This window comes from Balaenoptera borealis (assembly GCF_965194805.1).
Source record: "Balaenoptera borealis genome assembly, chromosome: 1".
Classification (NCBI taxonomy): Eukaryota; Metazoa; Chordata; class Mammalia; order Artiodactyla; family Balaenopteridae; genus Balaenoptera; species Balaenoptera borealis.
The window spans coordinates 171,129,015-171,147,336 of NC_138860.1; the positions used below are offsets into that span (position 1 = coordinate 171,129,015).

At 43.2% G+C, this 18,322-nt stretch overlaps 1 protein-coding gene across 10 annotated transcripts in view; it reads left to right on the plus strand.

Annotated features, from left to right (window-relative positions):
* The window catches only part of LOC309608540 (uncharacterized protein), a 60,442-nt gene that overhangs the window by 22,803 nt on the left and 19,317 nt on the right, over positions 1–18,322 (plus strand). The window contains exons 3-5 of one of the 10 annotated variants that reach the window (XM_082348821.1): positions 2,887–2,973; positions 6,105–6,161; positions 14,501–15,772. In XM_082348821.1, coding sequence (XP_082204947.1) covers positions 2,887–2,973; positions 6,105–6,161; positions 14,501–14,676 — 320 coding nt within the window. In that variant the 3' untranslated portion in view covers positions 14,677–15,772. Of the gene's footprint in view, positions 1–2,814; positions 2,974–6,104; positions 6,162–8,074; positions 10,180–12,779; positions 14,473–14,500; positions 15,782–18,322 lie in introns of those variants that run through there. The other 9 variants (XM_082348824.1, XM_082348823.1, XR_014232940.1 and 6 more) reach the window with 9 other exon arrangements.

Here is an 18,322-nt window from a genome sequence, read left to right on the forward strand (position 1 = left end):
GCAAAGTAGAGCAGCTAACATCATACTTGATAGTGAAACATGGAAGGCATTTCTGCTAAGATAGGGAACAAGACAAGAATGTCAGCTCTCACTATTCTTATTCATCTTTGTACTAAAAGTCCTAGACAGTCTATTAAGAGGAAAAAGACATACAGATTGAATGATTTCACAATATATGTATACATATATCAAAACTTAAAGTAGCACACTTTAAAATACACACATTTTGTCAGTTATACCTCAATAAAGCTGAAAAAAATAAGTAAAACTGTCCCTATTCACGGGTGACATGACTGTCCATGTAGAAAATCCCAAGGAATCTATTTAAAAAAATTTCCTAGAACTAAGAAGTTCTGGCAAGGCCATAGTATACAAAGTTAACATATGAAAATCTCTTTGTACTACAATGAACAGCTAGAAATCAAAAATTTTTAAACAATACCATAGGGGCTTCCCTGGTGGCGCAGTGGTTGAGAGTCTGCCTGCCAATGCAGGGGACACGGGTTCGAGCCCTGGTCTGGGAGGATCCCACATGCCGCGGAGCGACTGGGCCCGTGAGCCACAACTACTGAGCCTGCGCGTCTGGAGCCTGTGCTCCGCAACAAGGGAGGCCGCGGCAGTGAGGGGCCCGTGCGCCACAATGAAGAGTGGCCCCCGCTTGCCGCAATTGGGGGGGGGGCCCTCGCACAGAGGCGAGGACCCAACGCAGCCAAAAATAAATAAATAAATAAAATTTTTAAGAAAACAATACCATTTACAATAGCTCCAAAAAATTAGAAATACTTAGGTATAAATATAACAAAATATGTACAGGATCTATATGCTGAAAACTACAAACAAAAAAAAAAAAAAACTGATGAAAGAAACCAAAGACCTAAATAAATGGAGAAACATATCACATTCATGGACTGGGAGACTCACTACTGTTAATATGTCAATTCTCCCCAAATTATTCTATAGATTTAACATGACCACAATCAGAAGTTTAACAAAATATTTTGTCAGATATAGACAAGCTAATTCCAAAATTTATATGAAAAGACAAAGGAACTGAGTCAAAACAATTTTGTTAAATAAGAACAAAATTCTTAAGACTCAACTGTCCCAACTTTGAGACTTACTATAAAGTTATAGTAATTAAGGCAGTGTGATAATAGTGAGAGGATAAACATATAGATGAGCGGAATGGAACAGAGACCCCAAAAATGACCCACAAGAATATGGTCAATTGATGTTTGACAAAGGTGCAGAGGCAATTCAATAGATAAGGGATCATCTTTTTAACAAGTGATGGTGGAATCTGTGTGCAAAAAAACTGAACCTCGAAACATACCTCACACTTTACACAAAAATTAATTCAAAATGGATCATAGACTTAAATATAAAATGTAAACCTATAAGCTTTAGAAGAAAACATAGGAGAAAATCCTTGTGAACTTGAGTTAGGCAGAGCTCTTAGATGTGACATCAAAAATATGATCCATCAAAGAAAAAATGGATAAATTGGACTTCATCAAAATTAAAAACTTACTCTGTGAAAGACACTGGTAATAGAAAGAAAAGACAAGGGACAGATTAGAGGAAAATATTACAAATCACATATCCAGCAAAGAACTTGTGTTCAGAATCTATAAAGAACTCTCAAAATACAATATAAAAATGAACAACCCATTGAAAAAATAGACAAGAGATTTGAAGACAAAAGACTTTTCACCAAAGAAGGCATATGAATGGAAAACAAGCGCATGAAAAGGCATTCAACATCACTAGCCATTAGGGAAACATGAAATAAAACCATAATAAGATACCACCACACATCTACTAGAATGGCTATTAATTTATTTTAATTGACAAGGACGTCAGCACATCTCAATGCAGTGCTGGTCAGCATGCAAAATGGTACAGTCCTTTTGGGAAACAGTTTTGCAGTTTCTTATGGTGTTGAGCATGCACTTACCACATGACCCAGCCATACTGCTACTATGTATTTGCACTAGAGAAATAAAAACTTACCTTCACACAAAAGCCTGTATATGAATGTTTAGAGCAGCGTTATTTACCATTGCCCCAAATTGAGAACAACCCAAATGTTCTTCAACAGGTGAATGAATAAAAACCCCGGTAGAGTTAACCCTCCAGATCCCCGGGCTCCGCATCCATGGAGTCAACGCAGATCAAAAATATTAGGAAAAAAAATTTTCTAGAATGTTCCAATAAGCAAAACTTGAATTTGCTGCACACCAGCAAGTTTTTACATAGCATTTACACTGTATTAGGTATTATAAGTAATCTAGAGATGAAAAAGTATATGGGAGGATGTACATAGGTTCTAGGAAAATACTACACCATTTTATGTAAGGGACTTGAGCATCCTCAGATTTTGGTATCCACAGGGATCCTGGACCAATCCTCCTCAGATACCAAGGGAAGCCTTTACATCCATTCAGTGGAACACTACTCAGCAGTAAAGAGGGCCGAACTACTGACACACACAACGTGGATAGATGTCAAAATAATTATGCCAAGTGGAAGAAGCCAGACTCAAAAAGCTACATGCTGTGTGTTTCCATTTGTATGACATTCTGGAAAAGGCAAAACTATAGGCATGAGGAACAGACCAGGGGTTACCAGGCTTAGAGGTGGGGAAATAGTGTGACCACACAGGGGCACACAAGGGAATTTGGAGGTGATGGACTGTTCTGTGTCCTGATAGTGGTGGTTGTGACACTAAGTTACGCATGTGTTAAAACTCAGAGACCTGTACACCACCAAAGGGTGGATTTTACTGTTTGTAAATTTTTTTTAATGTTTAAGACAAAATATTTGAAAAAGAGTCGAATGTTCCTGCTCACCCCTCCTCTGCTCTCTTCATTCGTCATGGAAAAGCCTCCCCAGGGGAGCTGCTGGCTCAAGAAGGACCTGAGGACAGACCGGAGCCCACCTACACCCTCAAGAAGAGCCCTCTCACCTGCCGTGAGCAAGAAAATACGTTTGCTATTGTAACCCATTGAGATTTCCAGATGACTAATTACGTAGCAAAAAACTGACTAATACAGTTACACAAACTGATCTGATCATAGAAAACACCTGCTGGCATCTCTCAGCACTCCGTGTCCCTCGGAACCTGCTGCTCTGGGAAGGGTAGACTATTCTTGTAATCAGAATGTCTCAGAGCAAGAAATAAAGGGGCCACATTAACATCAGACAACCGCCCTGCACCTACCCGAGGACCATAGAACCTCACTTCCCTCTTGGATCTCCCCTGTTAGCTCTGAGCATCCACGGTGGGCGGGGACACATGCTTAGGGCTCCGACCACCCTCATCGTCCCCTCTGCCCTCCTCCTGGACTGCTGACCCCTGCAAGCCATCAGCGGGGTCTCCCACCTCTGCCTCCAGTGCTCGTGTCTCCGGGAGCCTGCGCCTCTGCTGAGGGCTGAGGTCTCTCCCTGCTCCAATAGGCAGTGACCCCAGAAGGCCCAGGAGGTGCTGGGCGGGTGGCCTGCTCTGGGGAGAATGCCCCATCTCTTGTCTCTGGATGTTACCTGGTCCCTGAGCTGCACTGCTCAGAAGCTGAGGCTCACACAGCGTCTCATGAATACAGCCATGCTCTGGCCTTAACCCGTCTCCCCATGGAATTGGAGAACTGTCCCTGTGGCCAGAAAGAGAAAGAGCACGATGCAGGCAGCTGCTCCTCCCCTCCCCCCCCCCCCACCAACCATCGCTTCCCTCTTTACCCACAGGCACCTGCCTCCAGAAATAAATTCTTCTCTTCTCCTTTAATCTAATGTACTTGAATAATGAAGAAAAGATATTTATGGAAGGGATGATGCCTAAGTCTACCTGCCAGGAGAACATGGGCCCCAGTTCCGATTCATTCAAAGCACCTCTGCCCATTTAACAGATGAAGAAACTGAGACCCAGGGAGTAAACACAAGTTGCCCAAGGTTGCACAGCTGCTAAGGGGTAACGATGGGGATGAGCCCATAGCCCTGTGCTTCCAAAGATCTTTTCCATGTAGAAGGTTCAGGGGGTGAGGTTGGGGGTTAGGGGGTCAGAGGCGAATGAGTCAGGGGCGAGTGGAAAGTCCTTTGAACTCATGTTTATCTATAAAATTTATGTGACTCCAGACAGATGTATCTATCTTGGTTTTAATAAAAAGTGTTTCATGTTTGCCCTGGAGGGTAGTATAGGGTTTTATCTCTTTATTAATGTCCCTCTGTCATGGAGCAGATCCCCAGGGCTGAGCCTGCCCTGGGTTGAGAATTCCAGAAGTACACACCCAGCTGTCTCTGGGGATGGGGGGAGAATGTGCCAGGGGCGGGGGGTGAGTCTGATTGACCTGCTATTAGAGGCTCAGGAGAATTAGCCTAAGGGGGAAGGGGGAGTGTCTCTGTGTCATCTGCCAGCACCAGGGCCAGAAACCAGGGACTTCAATCTGGAAAACTAATGAACTGTCCTGGACACTGATGTCTCCATTTTAGAGATGGGGAAATTGAGGCCCAGCGAGGGAAGGCGACCTACGCAAAATCACCCAGAGAAGTGGGAGCTGAATCCGGGCCAGAATCGGGTCTCCTCAAGCCCACTCCGTGGAGTCCAGAGTATGGGGGCCACCCTCCCGCGTGCCCCAGGCCCTGCAGTGGTCCCTGGTGGCCTCACTGGTGCTGGTGCTGCCCGGAGGTGGGAGGTTATGGGCTCTGTCCTCCAGGAGGTCACAGGTCAGGGGTGGGAAGGAGGGGAGTAGGCCACCTCCCCACGTCCTGCTCAGGCAGCTCCCAGCTGTGTGACCTTGGGCAGTGACAGCCTCTCTGAGTCTGGATCTCCTCAGCTCTGAAACAGGGACAGTGATGGCTGTGTACCGAGTGACATGAGACAAGGGGCGCTGACGAGGGCCCGGCAGAGTGACCGCTCTGCACAGGTCACCTGTTATTTTCCTTATGATTTTGACAGTTGTCATTACGGTCACTCCTACAGGCAGATTCAGGCTGAGGGAGGGTCTGGACAGCGCTTCAGAGCCAGACCAGGCTTTGTCTGGTTGGGGTCCGGGCGGGTTTTAAGGAGACTGCACCTGAGCCAGGCAGGGAGCACATTGGGTAGGGAATGAAATCTCAGTGCCGAGGGCAGAGGAGCCCAGCAGACAGGGAAAGCCCTGCTTTGAGCTTGGAAAGGGTGGGAGGGGACACATCCAGGGAACAGATGAAGATGCCAGTGTGACCTGATGTGGGTCCAGGGCTTGTCACATGCAAACCACGATCTCCACTGCTCAGAGCAACCGCATGAGGCAAGTGTCACGTCAGGGCTCAGGGCAGGCCAGCCCAAAATATGCCAAAGTGGCATATTCATTAGTGTGAATTATAGCTCCTTGAGGAACAGGCAGTGCAAGAAGAACACTCTGACCCTCCTCTTTGTCTCCTGAAGGCAGAAAATAAATCTCCCGTGTGAAGGGTGCCCTCCCTGTACCAGGAGGGAGAGAGGCAACCTTATCGCCAGAGATTGGGAATTTGGGGCCAAGAAGGCTGTGTAAACAAACTGTGCTTAGATAATTCACTAATTAGTACCCAAGCCCAAGTTTCTTTGTCTTGTCAGTTCTTCACAAATATATTGTTTTTATGTCTAAAATGTATAAAGCTGCCTGCTTTGGTCGTTGCTATGAGTCTCACATTTCTATAAACTCCCGTACGCACAAAATTAAAATTTGATTTTCTCCTGTGAATCTGTCTCATGTCAATCCAACGACTAGACCAGCCAGAAGAACCTAGAAGGGTAGAGGAAAATTTTTTTCCTCCCCAACATTTGGTGTAGTCAGCAGGATAAATTTTCCTGGCTAGATGCTGAGAGATCCTGGGACCTCTGACAAGTACGGGCAGAAGGTTAGCACTCTTACCATGTCAGCCTCCTGGATCTCTGCCTACAGACTCTGTTGCAAGCAGGAGTGGCGAGAGTCCTTTTCTTTTTCTAAATTTTGATTATCAGGAGAAAATATTTGTGGAACTCGTTCCTTGTCACATAGCGACTTGGTAACAAGGACTCTTGATTTTTATTGATCCTTTTCTTCCCAGAGATGGTTACTGTTTTTCTTTGTCTTTGTTGTGTCATTTGTCATCAGGAGGAAAAACCACAGGGCAGAACACAGGCACAGACCCTACAAGCTACTCACAGACTGGTAAGCTCCCAGTTCTCATCAGAGCAGAGCTTGTTTAGACAAACTTTTCTGTTTTTCTAAAATATCCCCTATGTAAAAACTGGATGAGGTTTTTCCTTTCTTCTTGTTTCATTTCCTGAGAACTTGCTCTGTGGCCAATGAGAATATTTTCTCTGGTCTCTGCCGTCCAAATAGACTGAGATTTCAAGACAGGAAGTCACAAGCAGCACTCCATTTGTCCAGCTGTTCCAGCTGGCAGGGGGGTTTGTCATGAGGGGTCCCAGTCCCCCCAGGAGCCTTTGTCATCTCAATTTTCTTTACTTTGTTAGTGCTGGAAAAATCGCATTCCAGTAGCACTTGCCTGGTGTCACAGATTAGCAAGTTTGTAACTGGAGGTGTCTCATGTTCCCATGAGAGACAGGAGACACCATTTTCACTACACCATCCTCACACCTGTTCAATGAGGACCTTTGCTTTCTCAGACTATCTTTGAGAGTGAACTTTCTGGATCTTTTGAGGGCTGCACTCTCTGATGGGACACCCTTTGCATCCTTCCTTAACCTAAAAAGGCTTGTTGGTTTGAGTTGCTAATAAGATTCTATTTGTCAGTGGCCAGACAATGGATCCTTTAAATTGAAAATTTAAATTGAAAAAAAAGAAAATTTAGACAATTGTCTTATCTGTACCTATGGAAAGACCAAATTAAAAAGTATAATGACCAAAATATATATATAGTGGCTAGGCTTAAGGACTCCCAACAAGATGAAAGAAGAGGAATTAAATTTAGAACAAAATTAAAGTCCACATCCAACATAAATTCCCCTTCTCAAACTCCAGCCCCAACTCCTTAGCACTTAACTCCCCAAACTCCACCTTCCCCAGAAAATCCCTTAAACACCCAGCTGTTTGTTTTAACTTCCCTTTCCCTACAAGATTTACAAAGAGCACTCCAGCCTACTCTCTAGGCCTAGAGTATACAGGTTACCCATGTAAATGCTAAAATCCAAGAAAAAAATTTAACAGAAGCATCCAGAACAGACAAAAATGTTTGTTTTGCTGGGCTCTATAATCAGGCTTTGCCAGCTTCAGACCTTCCTATGCAATGTTCTTTGCAGGTATAATCCTAGAACCCCACCGAAAAAATTCATGTCCCCTGGGCCACAGAATTTAGAAATCCTTTTATTTCCATCTTAGTTGGAAATTTTCTCCCTGATATAAAAAGGAAAATTCAAATAGTGTGGTGGAATGGGCAAACCAACTTCTAAGCATTATAATGGAAATGGCTACCCAATTCTTTGAAGATAACTTGAATGAATGCAAATAAAAAAAAAGAGTTAAAATCAACAATTCTTAATTTACAACTTGACTCTAGAAAAACAAAAGTATAACTCTGAAAACAACTCAAAATCCACTCAGACCTTTTCCTGTTTGCCTTCAGACAATTGCAGATATTGTGAAAATCACGACATTGAAAGTACAATTGTCCTGCACCTAAGAAAAAAAAAAAAAAAGGAAATTTTTTTTTTTTTTAGGAAATTTTTAATAATAATTACCTTAGGCTAATAATAATAGGCAAATATACTCCAAAACTCCTAGGGAAAAAAACTTGCATTCTTTCTCTGTCCCTTGAAGTTATACAGCTTATCCTGTCTTTGAAATGTGAACACAGCCCACAATTGCCTGAGACTAAAGGGTAGAAAAATAAAAGAGAAAGAAATCTTTTTAAAATACAAAATGCAAAAAAGCTCTCTTGCCAAACTCTAGACCACAGCCTCCTTAAGATTACTTCCAGAGACAAATACAATTCTTAAAAGTCTTCTCCACAAATAGTAAAAGCCTTTAGCCATCTGAGCAAGTAAACTTTACTTATTCCAACTTGTTGACTGAAAAAAAATGCACAACCTAAAAACTGAGAGTTATGTTTTATTCGGCAGACAAAACTGAGGACTTAAACCCAGGACACAACATCTCAGATAACTCTGAGAGGCTGCTCTGAAGAGGCAAGTGGGGAGATCCAGGACATATAGGAGTTTTTGCAACAAACACCAGGTAGTGGGAACATCAAAAGATTACGGTTAATTCAAGAAAACCAGATGTCTCAAGTTAAGGAATTTAGCATTTTTCTATGTATGGGAAGATGCGAAGTCTGGGCTCATTGAAATCATTCCTTTGATCTGCACCTCAGCTGTCTGGGGCTGGTATCTGGTACTTTCCCATCCTGAGTCCCCTCAGAGTGCACCACTGGGGGTGGCTGCAGTGACTGACTGCTAGATGGGGGGCAAATCCTGCCTCCACCCTGAGACCCTTCAGGGCTCACTATTGGGCAGCCATAATGTGATGGCTTGATGGCTGCAACTCCTTTGTTTACTAATATGGCAGGTGGCATTTTTAGTTCACAAACTGTTATTTATAAACTAGTGAGTTTTATATTGTTTTAGAACCGAAGCTATAAGATCTCTGTTTGTATGTATGTATATATGTACATCATAAATATGGTATTTTTCTATCTTTAGATGGAATTGCCAACATTAATTTGTAAAAGAGCTCTACCTAACTGACTTAAAAATAAGCACTCATATAAATTCAGTATTTGTAAACTGTCAGAAATATAGAAAATAACCCACATGCATTCAAGTTCACGTGATCTAGGAAAAATCTTTGGTAAATAAAAACTTGTTTAAATGTGTTGGTTTAATTAATACAGACATGTTTTTAGAGTTATCAACATTAAATACTCTTATTCTACCTAGATTTAATAAAAGTCAAATAAGCTTATGTTATCTGTTACAAAATTTGTCATCAGGAAAAATAGTTCGGAATGACGGTTCACTTTGTCTAAAGTCTCATGAAGTTTTCATGAGTAGTCTAAACATAAATTCTAGGAGCAAATAATATATAGAATGATATATATAATTATATACATATATATATAATGTCGATGGGATAAGAGTTTATAGTTGAACTTTTTAACGATAATTATGTGTTATGGTATGTATATATCTTCCAAAATCTTTTTGGTAGCTTAAAACTTTAAAGCTTTGCTAAATTAAATGACAGGATTTCACTGAGTGTCTAGATCATTTCCAAATAAGATAAAATACTGAAACATTAATTGCTAAACAAGTCTAAGTTTACCTACTTTTGACACCTTACTACAGAGACTATAGACGTTTGGGTCTATTAATAAACATTAATAAACATGTTTTGTGCCACATTGAAAAAATGTGCTATGAGGAAATATATCTTTCTAGAAATTATTAAATGAATTCATGAATTTGCCAATCTAAAAAATGCTGATGTAACAGTTCACAATTGATTACTTCTTAGTCTTCAATAGAAACTAAAATCTCTAAGGGTTAGGAATTCTAGTTAATATATGTAATTAAAGCTACTAAAGTAATAAGGATAAAAGGAAATGACTGTATATGAAAAGTAGGATGTATATTTTCAGTAAAAGAAGGTATGCAGAAAGGAAATACGTTTTTACTGAGGAAAATGAATGTAATTTTGTCCTAAAGTAAAATGATTGTTCCAGAACAGAAAAAAAGAAAAAGGTAAGACAAAACCTAAATCAACATAGAAAGTTATAGAAGGTTTGTGGAAAAGGAACTTTTATACATGGACAGGACTAGCTAAGATTGGAATGAATGAGTTTTAATATCAAAAGTAAGCTGGGGGGCTTCCGTGGTGGCGCAGTGGTTGAGAATCTGCCTGCCAATGCAGGGGACACGGGTTCGAGCCCTGGTCTGGGAAGATCCCACGTGCCGCGGAGCGACTACGCCCGTGAGCCACAACTGCTGAGCCTGCGCGTCTGGAGCCTGTGCTCCGCAACAAGAGAGGCCGCGATAGTGAGAGGCCCGCGCACCGCGATGAAGGGTGGCCCCCACTTGCCGCAACTAGAGAAAGCCCTCGCACAGAAACGAAGACCCAACACAGCCATAAATAAATAAATAAATAAATAAATAAATAAATAAATAAAACTAAAAAAAGATGAGTTTGTGTACTAAACTCATCAGTATGTGTACTAAAAAAAAAATTTTTTTTTTTAAAAAGTAAGCTGGTACAAAATTAGAATTTGTTTTTCTCTCTGTTAAAAGGATAAATTTTTATTGGACTTTTGGTCTACTTTTGATAACAGATTGTGAAAGCTTCTTTACCTTTTAAGTAATATCCCTAGAAAACAAAGATTTTGTGTTTTGTCAAAACAATTTTGTGTTTGTTTTTATCAGGTCTTTAATTACCTAGGAAAACTGAGTCTTCTTAATATTAAAAGAGCTAAGTTGTGTACACAACTGTGTAAACTTTTGTATTTGTCTTTTATTGTCACTTCAGTCAGATACATAATTGAGTGTTACTCCATAATGATTTATAATCCTATTTAGTCAAAAGTCTAAACATTTTGATATCTTTTTACAAACTTCCCCAAATCAAATTCTAAATGTGGTCTTTTTTTACCTCAAACTAACTTTGAAACTTTCCAGAAGATCCCTTGAACATTTCAAAAGATTTGTTCTCTCTCCTTATAAAAAGGGGGATATTAAGCTAATTAGGCTTATTTGATATGTTAAACTACATGGAAAACATTGTCAAATAAGAAGTACTACAAAGCCCTCTTTATGTTGTGTATATATTGATGTATATTATGTTATAAATATTATATAAAATTTCTAAAATTCTATGTCCTAGTATGATGTTATCAGCTATAATTTTATTTATCTTAAAATGTTTTTTGTTACAGGAATAACCAAATTTCCTTGTCAATTCTATTACAATGAACTCTCATCGGATCTTTAATAATGTGCACTTTAAAGTCTTTTATCATTTAAAGATAGTTATTGTTTTACTCAGATGCTTTTACAAATGCTTCCAACAAATGTGTTTCATCTTTGGAAAAATTCATGGAAAGGAATCTAACAAGTAATCTAAAATACAAGTTTCCAATAATTTTCAAATCATGCTGCTGAACTAGGTAAGAATGTACAGAACCCTAATGGAGAAACGGATGGTTTCATAAAATTTCTAATAAAAGATTAAGCAGAACAATAATTAATTATGTGGGACTGAATAAACTGATAGGATGATCATAATTTTTATGACTTTATTTGAAATATTACTCATTCTTTAATCTTTTGTTTTCCAGATATAAGGAAACCTTTCCTCTTAAGCTAACTATGACTTAGAACAATTTGGTAAATTATACTTTTGTAAGCAGAATTGAAACATTTATCTTTTTCTCCCTACCTGATCCCTCCAGAATTTAGAAATTCTCACTGAATATTCTTTTTTTTTTCCACAATATAGTTATTTGCATAAGTTCAATAAGAATCTTCTCCTCCTAAAAAGACATAATTGGAAATATTGGTAATATTATCAAGGCTTTGACTAGAATGTCATATTGAGAGAGAGACGCATAGACTCAGATATGACCAGATAGCTTTAAGGAACTAAGATTGACTTTATGGAGCCAATAAATCTCCTTGGAAAAACAGACTGATACCTTGCTTACAGCGTTCCCAGCAGCCAGGTGAGTAAGGAAGATCACTTCTTGGCAGATACAAGAACCCCAGGATATTTGGGGAACCTCAAAGACAGAGAAATTCACCCAAATCTATAGGTATTGCTGAAGAGTCTGATGGCACGTTCTTGGCTTGGCTTACTGGCCTCAAGAGGCATTTAAAAGTTCAGCAGGAGACTCCTTATCAAAAGTTCCAGCAAAGCAGATTTAAAAGAGCCTATATGCTGTACTTATGTAAATAATCAAGCCAAGCTTATTAAAACTAGACTTATTTTGCAAACAAATTAGTCTTAATATGGCTATCTTTGGTAAAAATAGGGGTAATTTTAGAGAGAAAATATTATATTATATTATATATTATAATAATTATATATAATATAATATATTATATTTCAGTAATATATCATTGTGGATATCAGATTCTGGTTCTGTTAATTGTCTCTGAGGTTTGTTATCTACTTGTAAAATGGACTGAATATGAATTCTTCTATTTTCCTCCAATCGTCTGGCAACAACTCTCTAAACTAAAATGTCCAATTTTTCTCCCACACTTCTGATTCAAAGCCACTGAGAACTAAAACTGCCCTTTTTCTAAAGAGCATGTAAACTAAAGTTGGACAACTTAATGTAAACTAAAGTTGGACAACTTAATGTAAACTTCAGAGAAATCACCACAACGGCTCATGTATGGATAAACTTCATGCCTGTTGCTGTTTGGCCACACAGAAAAATCACTGGAGATATTCAAACTATGAACCAGGAGAATCTATCAGATTGCCACTGCCTGCCCTCACTCCATCTAAAGATGCTTCAAGTCTAACATCTAGAAATCTTCTTGACAGGCTACCTTCTGAATTCAAAAACTGGTTTATAATTTGTTCCAATAATTAACCATTGTTATTCTTTTGTTTCCATAGAATTAGAAGAATTAGGATACCTCCATAGAGGTATTAAATACCTCATTGCTTGTGCAATATAGCATTGGCCTAACTTTGGGAGCCCACCTGCCTCATCACCTCTTGAAATGAGTTTAACTAAACTGACCTATTCTCAGGCCTAGGAAACGGGTTCAGTGAGATATGGAATAAACTGCCACTCAGCTACTAACCTAATTTTCTCCACAGCCACCGGCTCAGCTATTAACATGAAAAACTTCCAGGGAAGTTTCAGAGGAGACAACTGTTGAGGCAGACCACCCCAAAGTGTCATATACATTAGTTTGCATTAAAGCTCCCTGAGGAACAACCACTGCAAGAAGAACACTCTGACCCTCCTCTTCGTCCCCTAAAGGCAGAAAATGAATCTCCCGTTGAAAGGTGCCCTCCCTGTACCAGGAGGTAGAGAGTCATCCTTATTGCCAGAGATCGGGAATTCGGGGCCAAGAAGGCTATGTAAACAAACTCTGCTTAGGTAATTCACTAATTAGTACCCAAGCCCAGGTTTCTTTGTCTTTGTCACAAATTTATTGTTTCTTTGTTTAAAAGATATAAAGGCTGCCTGCCTCGGTCATTTCTTTGAGTCTCACATTTCTCTAAACTCCCGTACGTACAAAATTAAAATTTGATTTTCTCCTGTGAATCTGTCTCATGTCAACTTTTTACATTTTATTTATTTATTTTTATTTTTGGCTGCATTGGGTCTTTGTTGCTGCGCACGGACTTTCTCTAGTTGTGGCGAGCGGGGGCTACTCTTCATTGTGGTGGGCGGGCTTCTTATTGAGGTGGCTTCTCTTGTTGCCGAGCATGGGCTCTAGGTGCGCGGGCTTCAGTAGTTGTGGCACACGGGCTCTAGAGCACAGGCTCAGTAGTTGTGGCGCACCGGCTTAGCTGCTCCACAGCATGTGGGATCTTCCCAGACCAGGGCTTGAACCCGTTTCCCCTGCATTGGCAGGCAGATTCTTAACCACTGAGCCACCAGGGAAGTCCTCATGTCAACTTGATGACTAGACCAGCCAGAAGAACCTAGAAGGGTAGAGGAATATTTTTTCCTCCTCAGTTGTCACATGTGGGGAAACTGAGGCTCAGAGAGGGGAAGTCCATGTACAAAATTTGAGCTTGAGTGTCTGCCTCCAAGTCTTGGCTCTTTGAATAGAAATCCCAGGCTCTTTCCACTAGCCCAGATATTGCAAATCGACGGCCTCAGGCAGAATCCTGCTCCCAGACGGAATTTGTTTGACACCCACAGTATAATAAAAATCTGAAAATTTCATAGAAAGACACAAGATCTCTGATTTCTCTTGAAAAAGCAGGGAATTGAGACACTGTATTGCAACAGTCCTCCATGGCAACAATTATGAAGAGTCAAGCTCACTTTCAAGAGCATCACAGGCTTTGGAGCCAGATGACTAGGTTACCTTGGGCAAGTGACATATCTCTTGGGCCCCAATTACATCGTCTATATGATGGGTATATCACTGATGTCTACCTAAAGGGTTGTCCTGAGCAATAAATGAGTTTCACACATGTAAACCCAGGTGGGCTCACAGGCCAGACTATCACTGTGCTCACTCTGGTTCTCCTGTGATGGGACCTGCCCTCTCCTGGTGCCCACAGTTCCTTCCTCTGCCTTTTATCTCCACTGCCTTCACCCTCTCACTCATGTATGTGACCTGCCCACCTGCCCCAGGCCACTAGAGCTTGTGAGCCCTGAACACCCAGGGCCACTGCCCAACCCAATGCGAGAAAGATTTAGGCTGAAAAAGGGCAGGACTCAGATATGGGTCAGAGTATCCAGGCCAGAATGTTCTCGATGTGAGTTCCAAGCTGGATTCTGCCCTCAATCTGTGTGTGTGAAACTGCCCGTCTGCATCTGGGGTGCCTTCACCAACCCACGTATCTATCCACAGGTGGCGTGGAGGCCCCCAGAGCACTGGAAGAGAGAGAATGGTCTGAAAGGGGCAGAGAGCCTGGAGGACCCCCCAGTATCCTGGGGCAGCATCAATGTGACCATGATGACAGGTTCATCCCCTCCCACATCCTCACACCTGGGGCTTCTCCAGGCTCAGCTGCTCCACCCACGTGATGCCTAGGACTTCCCCGAGCTCCCACCAGGGGCTCCAGGCCAGTGGGGGAAAAGGACCCCTACTCCACTCTCCTGAAAAACATCCGTCACGACCAACAGGACAGTATGAATGGTCCATGGGTACTGTCAGTGGAGCCAAGCAGGGGGCCTGGGTGAACTTGGTGGGAGAGAGAAAGATTGATTTTCAGATTATCTCCCAATCCATAGTTGTCAAGGAAGAAAAAAGACCTAAACAATCATAAAATTAAACCAAATGACTTTCTGAATGCTGAATCGTTTCTCTCCCGCCCATGGACACCTTTCACCTGTCCCTAGGGAGGCGATGATGAATGGACTCGCCATGTGTATATTCCCCCACTGGTCCCTCTGACCATCCATGCACCTCTGCAGTCAGCAGGGATTGATTGTGCTCCTACTGTGTGCCCGGCCCTGTGCTTGGCGCCAAGAACCTGGGGACGAATGGGCAAACACCACCCCTTCCTCATGGGTCCACTGACCAGGGGCAACGCCTGGCAGTGACCAACCACCACAAGTCCAGAAGCACTCCCCATCCTCTTGCGAGTCTTCCCTCCAGCGTCTCCTGAGTGAGCCCACCGTGACCACCCCGCTTGTAACTGCAGCCCTCCCAGCTCCTCCAACCCCACATCCTGCTCTTATCATCTTCAGACATACAGTATAATTTACTTATTCATTGTGTTTATTGTTTATCTGTAATACACACACACACACACACACACACACACACACACACACACACAGGCTTGTAAGCTCCAGATCAGCAAGGACTCTGTTGTGATTTGGTTTTGATGCATCACCAGCATCTGCAGTGGTGCCTGGCATATAGCAGGTGCTCAGGAAATATTTGTGGAATGAATGAATGATCACCGACCTAGTCACCATTCTCATCAACCATCAGAACAGTGACCGTCCTGGGTCCAGTGCCTGAGCTCAGCCCAGAAGTGGGCGTCCTCTTTCTCAGCTGCCACTGGGGGTCAGTGGTAGAAGGCGTTTGCAGTTCCAGGGGGAAGGAGAGAGCTGGGGAGGTGGTTTTAGGGCTTGGGATACAACTGGGGGAACCGCTGGTTTGGAGGAGGGGGAGTGAGTTTCAAAGAGCGCACTTGAGGGAGGGGTGGGGGAGCTGAGAACATGCGTGTAGCTGACGGTGGTGGTGGCTTCAGGGAGATGCTAGGTCTAAACGAGGGCCAGACAGGGAAAGAGGAGGTGAGGAACACGGCTTGGGGCCAGGCCAGGCCAGGGGTGGGGCCCGGAGAGCCAGCAGGAAACACCCTGACCCCTGTCGGGTACTCGCATGCCTTGTGTCAGGATGAGGTAAAGGGCTGCTCCCCAGTCCTGCACAGGGGCTCAGGCTCTGGCACATCTCTTTCTTCCTGTCCCTCTCCCATCCCCTCCTGTCACCTGCCTCACTTGACCCTGGTCTGGGCTTGAGGGCCAGCCAAGGACAGTGGGTGCATCACCTACCTTCAGACTCCCAGACTAGCCTTTGGGAAAGCCTTGTCTACCCACCCCATCACACACCCATGGGGAAACTGAGGCCCAGAAAGGGTGAGAAGTACACTGGGTTGTTATACTCGCTTTCCCCTTTCCTGCCTCTCAAGAGTGGACAGGCCCTGGACGGGAGGCCAGGAGACCTAGACACTCTTCCTGCCGTCTGTCCCCTGTCACCGTCACCTGTGCCACTGGGCGGGCTCACTCAGGAGACTCTGGAGGGAAGACTTGCAAGAGGATGGGGAGTGCTTCTGGACGTCCTTTTTTTTTTTTTTTTTTTTTCATGACCTACTCAATCCGTTTGGTGTATTTCAAAAGGTGCAATACTTTTCGTCATTTATCAGTGAAAGAAGTTAGAAATTAACTTCCAAAAAAAAATCAGCAAATGGCAAACAAATTTCCTTGAGAGTCACAGTCACATTATGCTGCCTCAATTTCCCCATCTGTAAATTGAGCCCAAGAGGCAATATCTTCCTTCCTTTGAGACTGCACAAAGCTGAACGCTCCAACTTCTGCTCACCCTGGACAATAATACATCCCTTGAACTGAACGGAAGTAACCTCCTGTTTCTCCTTTGCTGGAGGGGAGGGGAACTCAGAGTTACTGAGCAGCTCCCACACACCAGGCTCATTCATGTATGTTCTCTTACCTAGTGCTCACCACAGTCCTGGGAAGATTTCCCATTTTACAGATAGAGAAACTGAGGCTCAGAGATACAACACAACTTACCCAGTTACCCAAATCCAGTGGGTGGCAGAATGAGGATTTGAAACCAGCTCTGTGTAAGGCCAAGCCCACTGTCCTCTCTGCACCCATAGCCTCTGACCTCCTGTCCCCACCTCCATCCCTGCCCTGGGGAGACAGGCTGCCTCCTTTCCTACGTGCCCCCGTAACAAAAGTGGAGGAGTTTAGCTTCTCCCTCTCAGGCTCCCCCTGGCTGAGTCAGCCCCTCATTGTGGTGAGCATTCCCTTCCTCCGATTAGGTCCCAAGGCTTGCAGCGTCTTTACAAGCGAAACTTAGAAATCTGCTTGCTTTAACTCCACCTCTTCGTCTGAACAACACAGTCCAGGAGCGCCATGTAGGAGACACCAGGGCAGGTCAGGGGTTTCTGGGCCAGCTCTCAGGCCGGACTCCTGCCAGCTCAGGATGCTTCACTCTGCCCTGCCAGCCAGCGTCCCCCTAATGTGATGAGTGGCCCTGATTTAGAGATGGAGGGGGAGGGAGCCCCAGCTTGAGAGTTTAGACCCTGGCTCCAGCAGGACATTTGCTGAGATAGCATAGGCTGCATGCTAAAAGCACGACCCTGATCACTAGGGAAACACGGCAGATCTGTCTTGATCTTCACCCCTCTGACAGTCACTCCCCTGGCCTCTGCTCTAGCTTGTGGCTGCTGCCCCCAGACTGGACAGTTCTGGAACCAGGAGAGAGGGCGGGCTTGGGCTTGAGGGGCTGTGTGGTGCAGTGGTTACATGCTTGGGCTTGGAGCCAGCTGGACCTGCATTCAAGTCACAGCTGTGCCCCCCCGCTAGCTGGGTGCTCTCAGATGAAGTATTTATTTTATGCAGTATTTATTTTATATGATACAGTAAATTTTACTTTCTGGCATCCAGTTCTATGAATTTTAGCACATGGGTAAATTTGTGTGACTTCCCCCACAGTCAGGATACAAAACAATCCCATAACCCCAATAACATCCTTCACACTAATGCCTCATAGTCACACCCTCTCCCCAACCCAAAACTCTAGCAACTACTGATCTGTTCTCCATCACTACTGGTTTGTCTTTTCAAGAATGTCATATACAGGAAAGCATACACTAATGTTTTTTTTTTAATTTATTTATATTTATTTTTGGCTGTGTTGGGTCTTCGTTTCTGTGCGAGGGCTTTCTCTAGTTGCGGCAAGCGGAGGGCACTCTTCATCACGGTGCGTGGGTCTCTCACTGTCGCAGCCTCTCTTGTTGCGGAGCACAAGCTCCAGACACGCAGGCTCAGTAGTTGTGGCGCACGGGCTTAGTTGCTCTGCAGCATGTGGGATCCTCCCAGACCAGGGCTCCAACCCGTGTCCCCTGCGTTGGCAGGCAGATTCTCAACCGCTGCGCCACCAGGGAAGCCCCTACACTAATGTTTTGAAACTGGC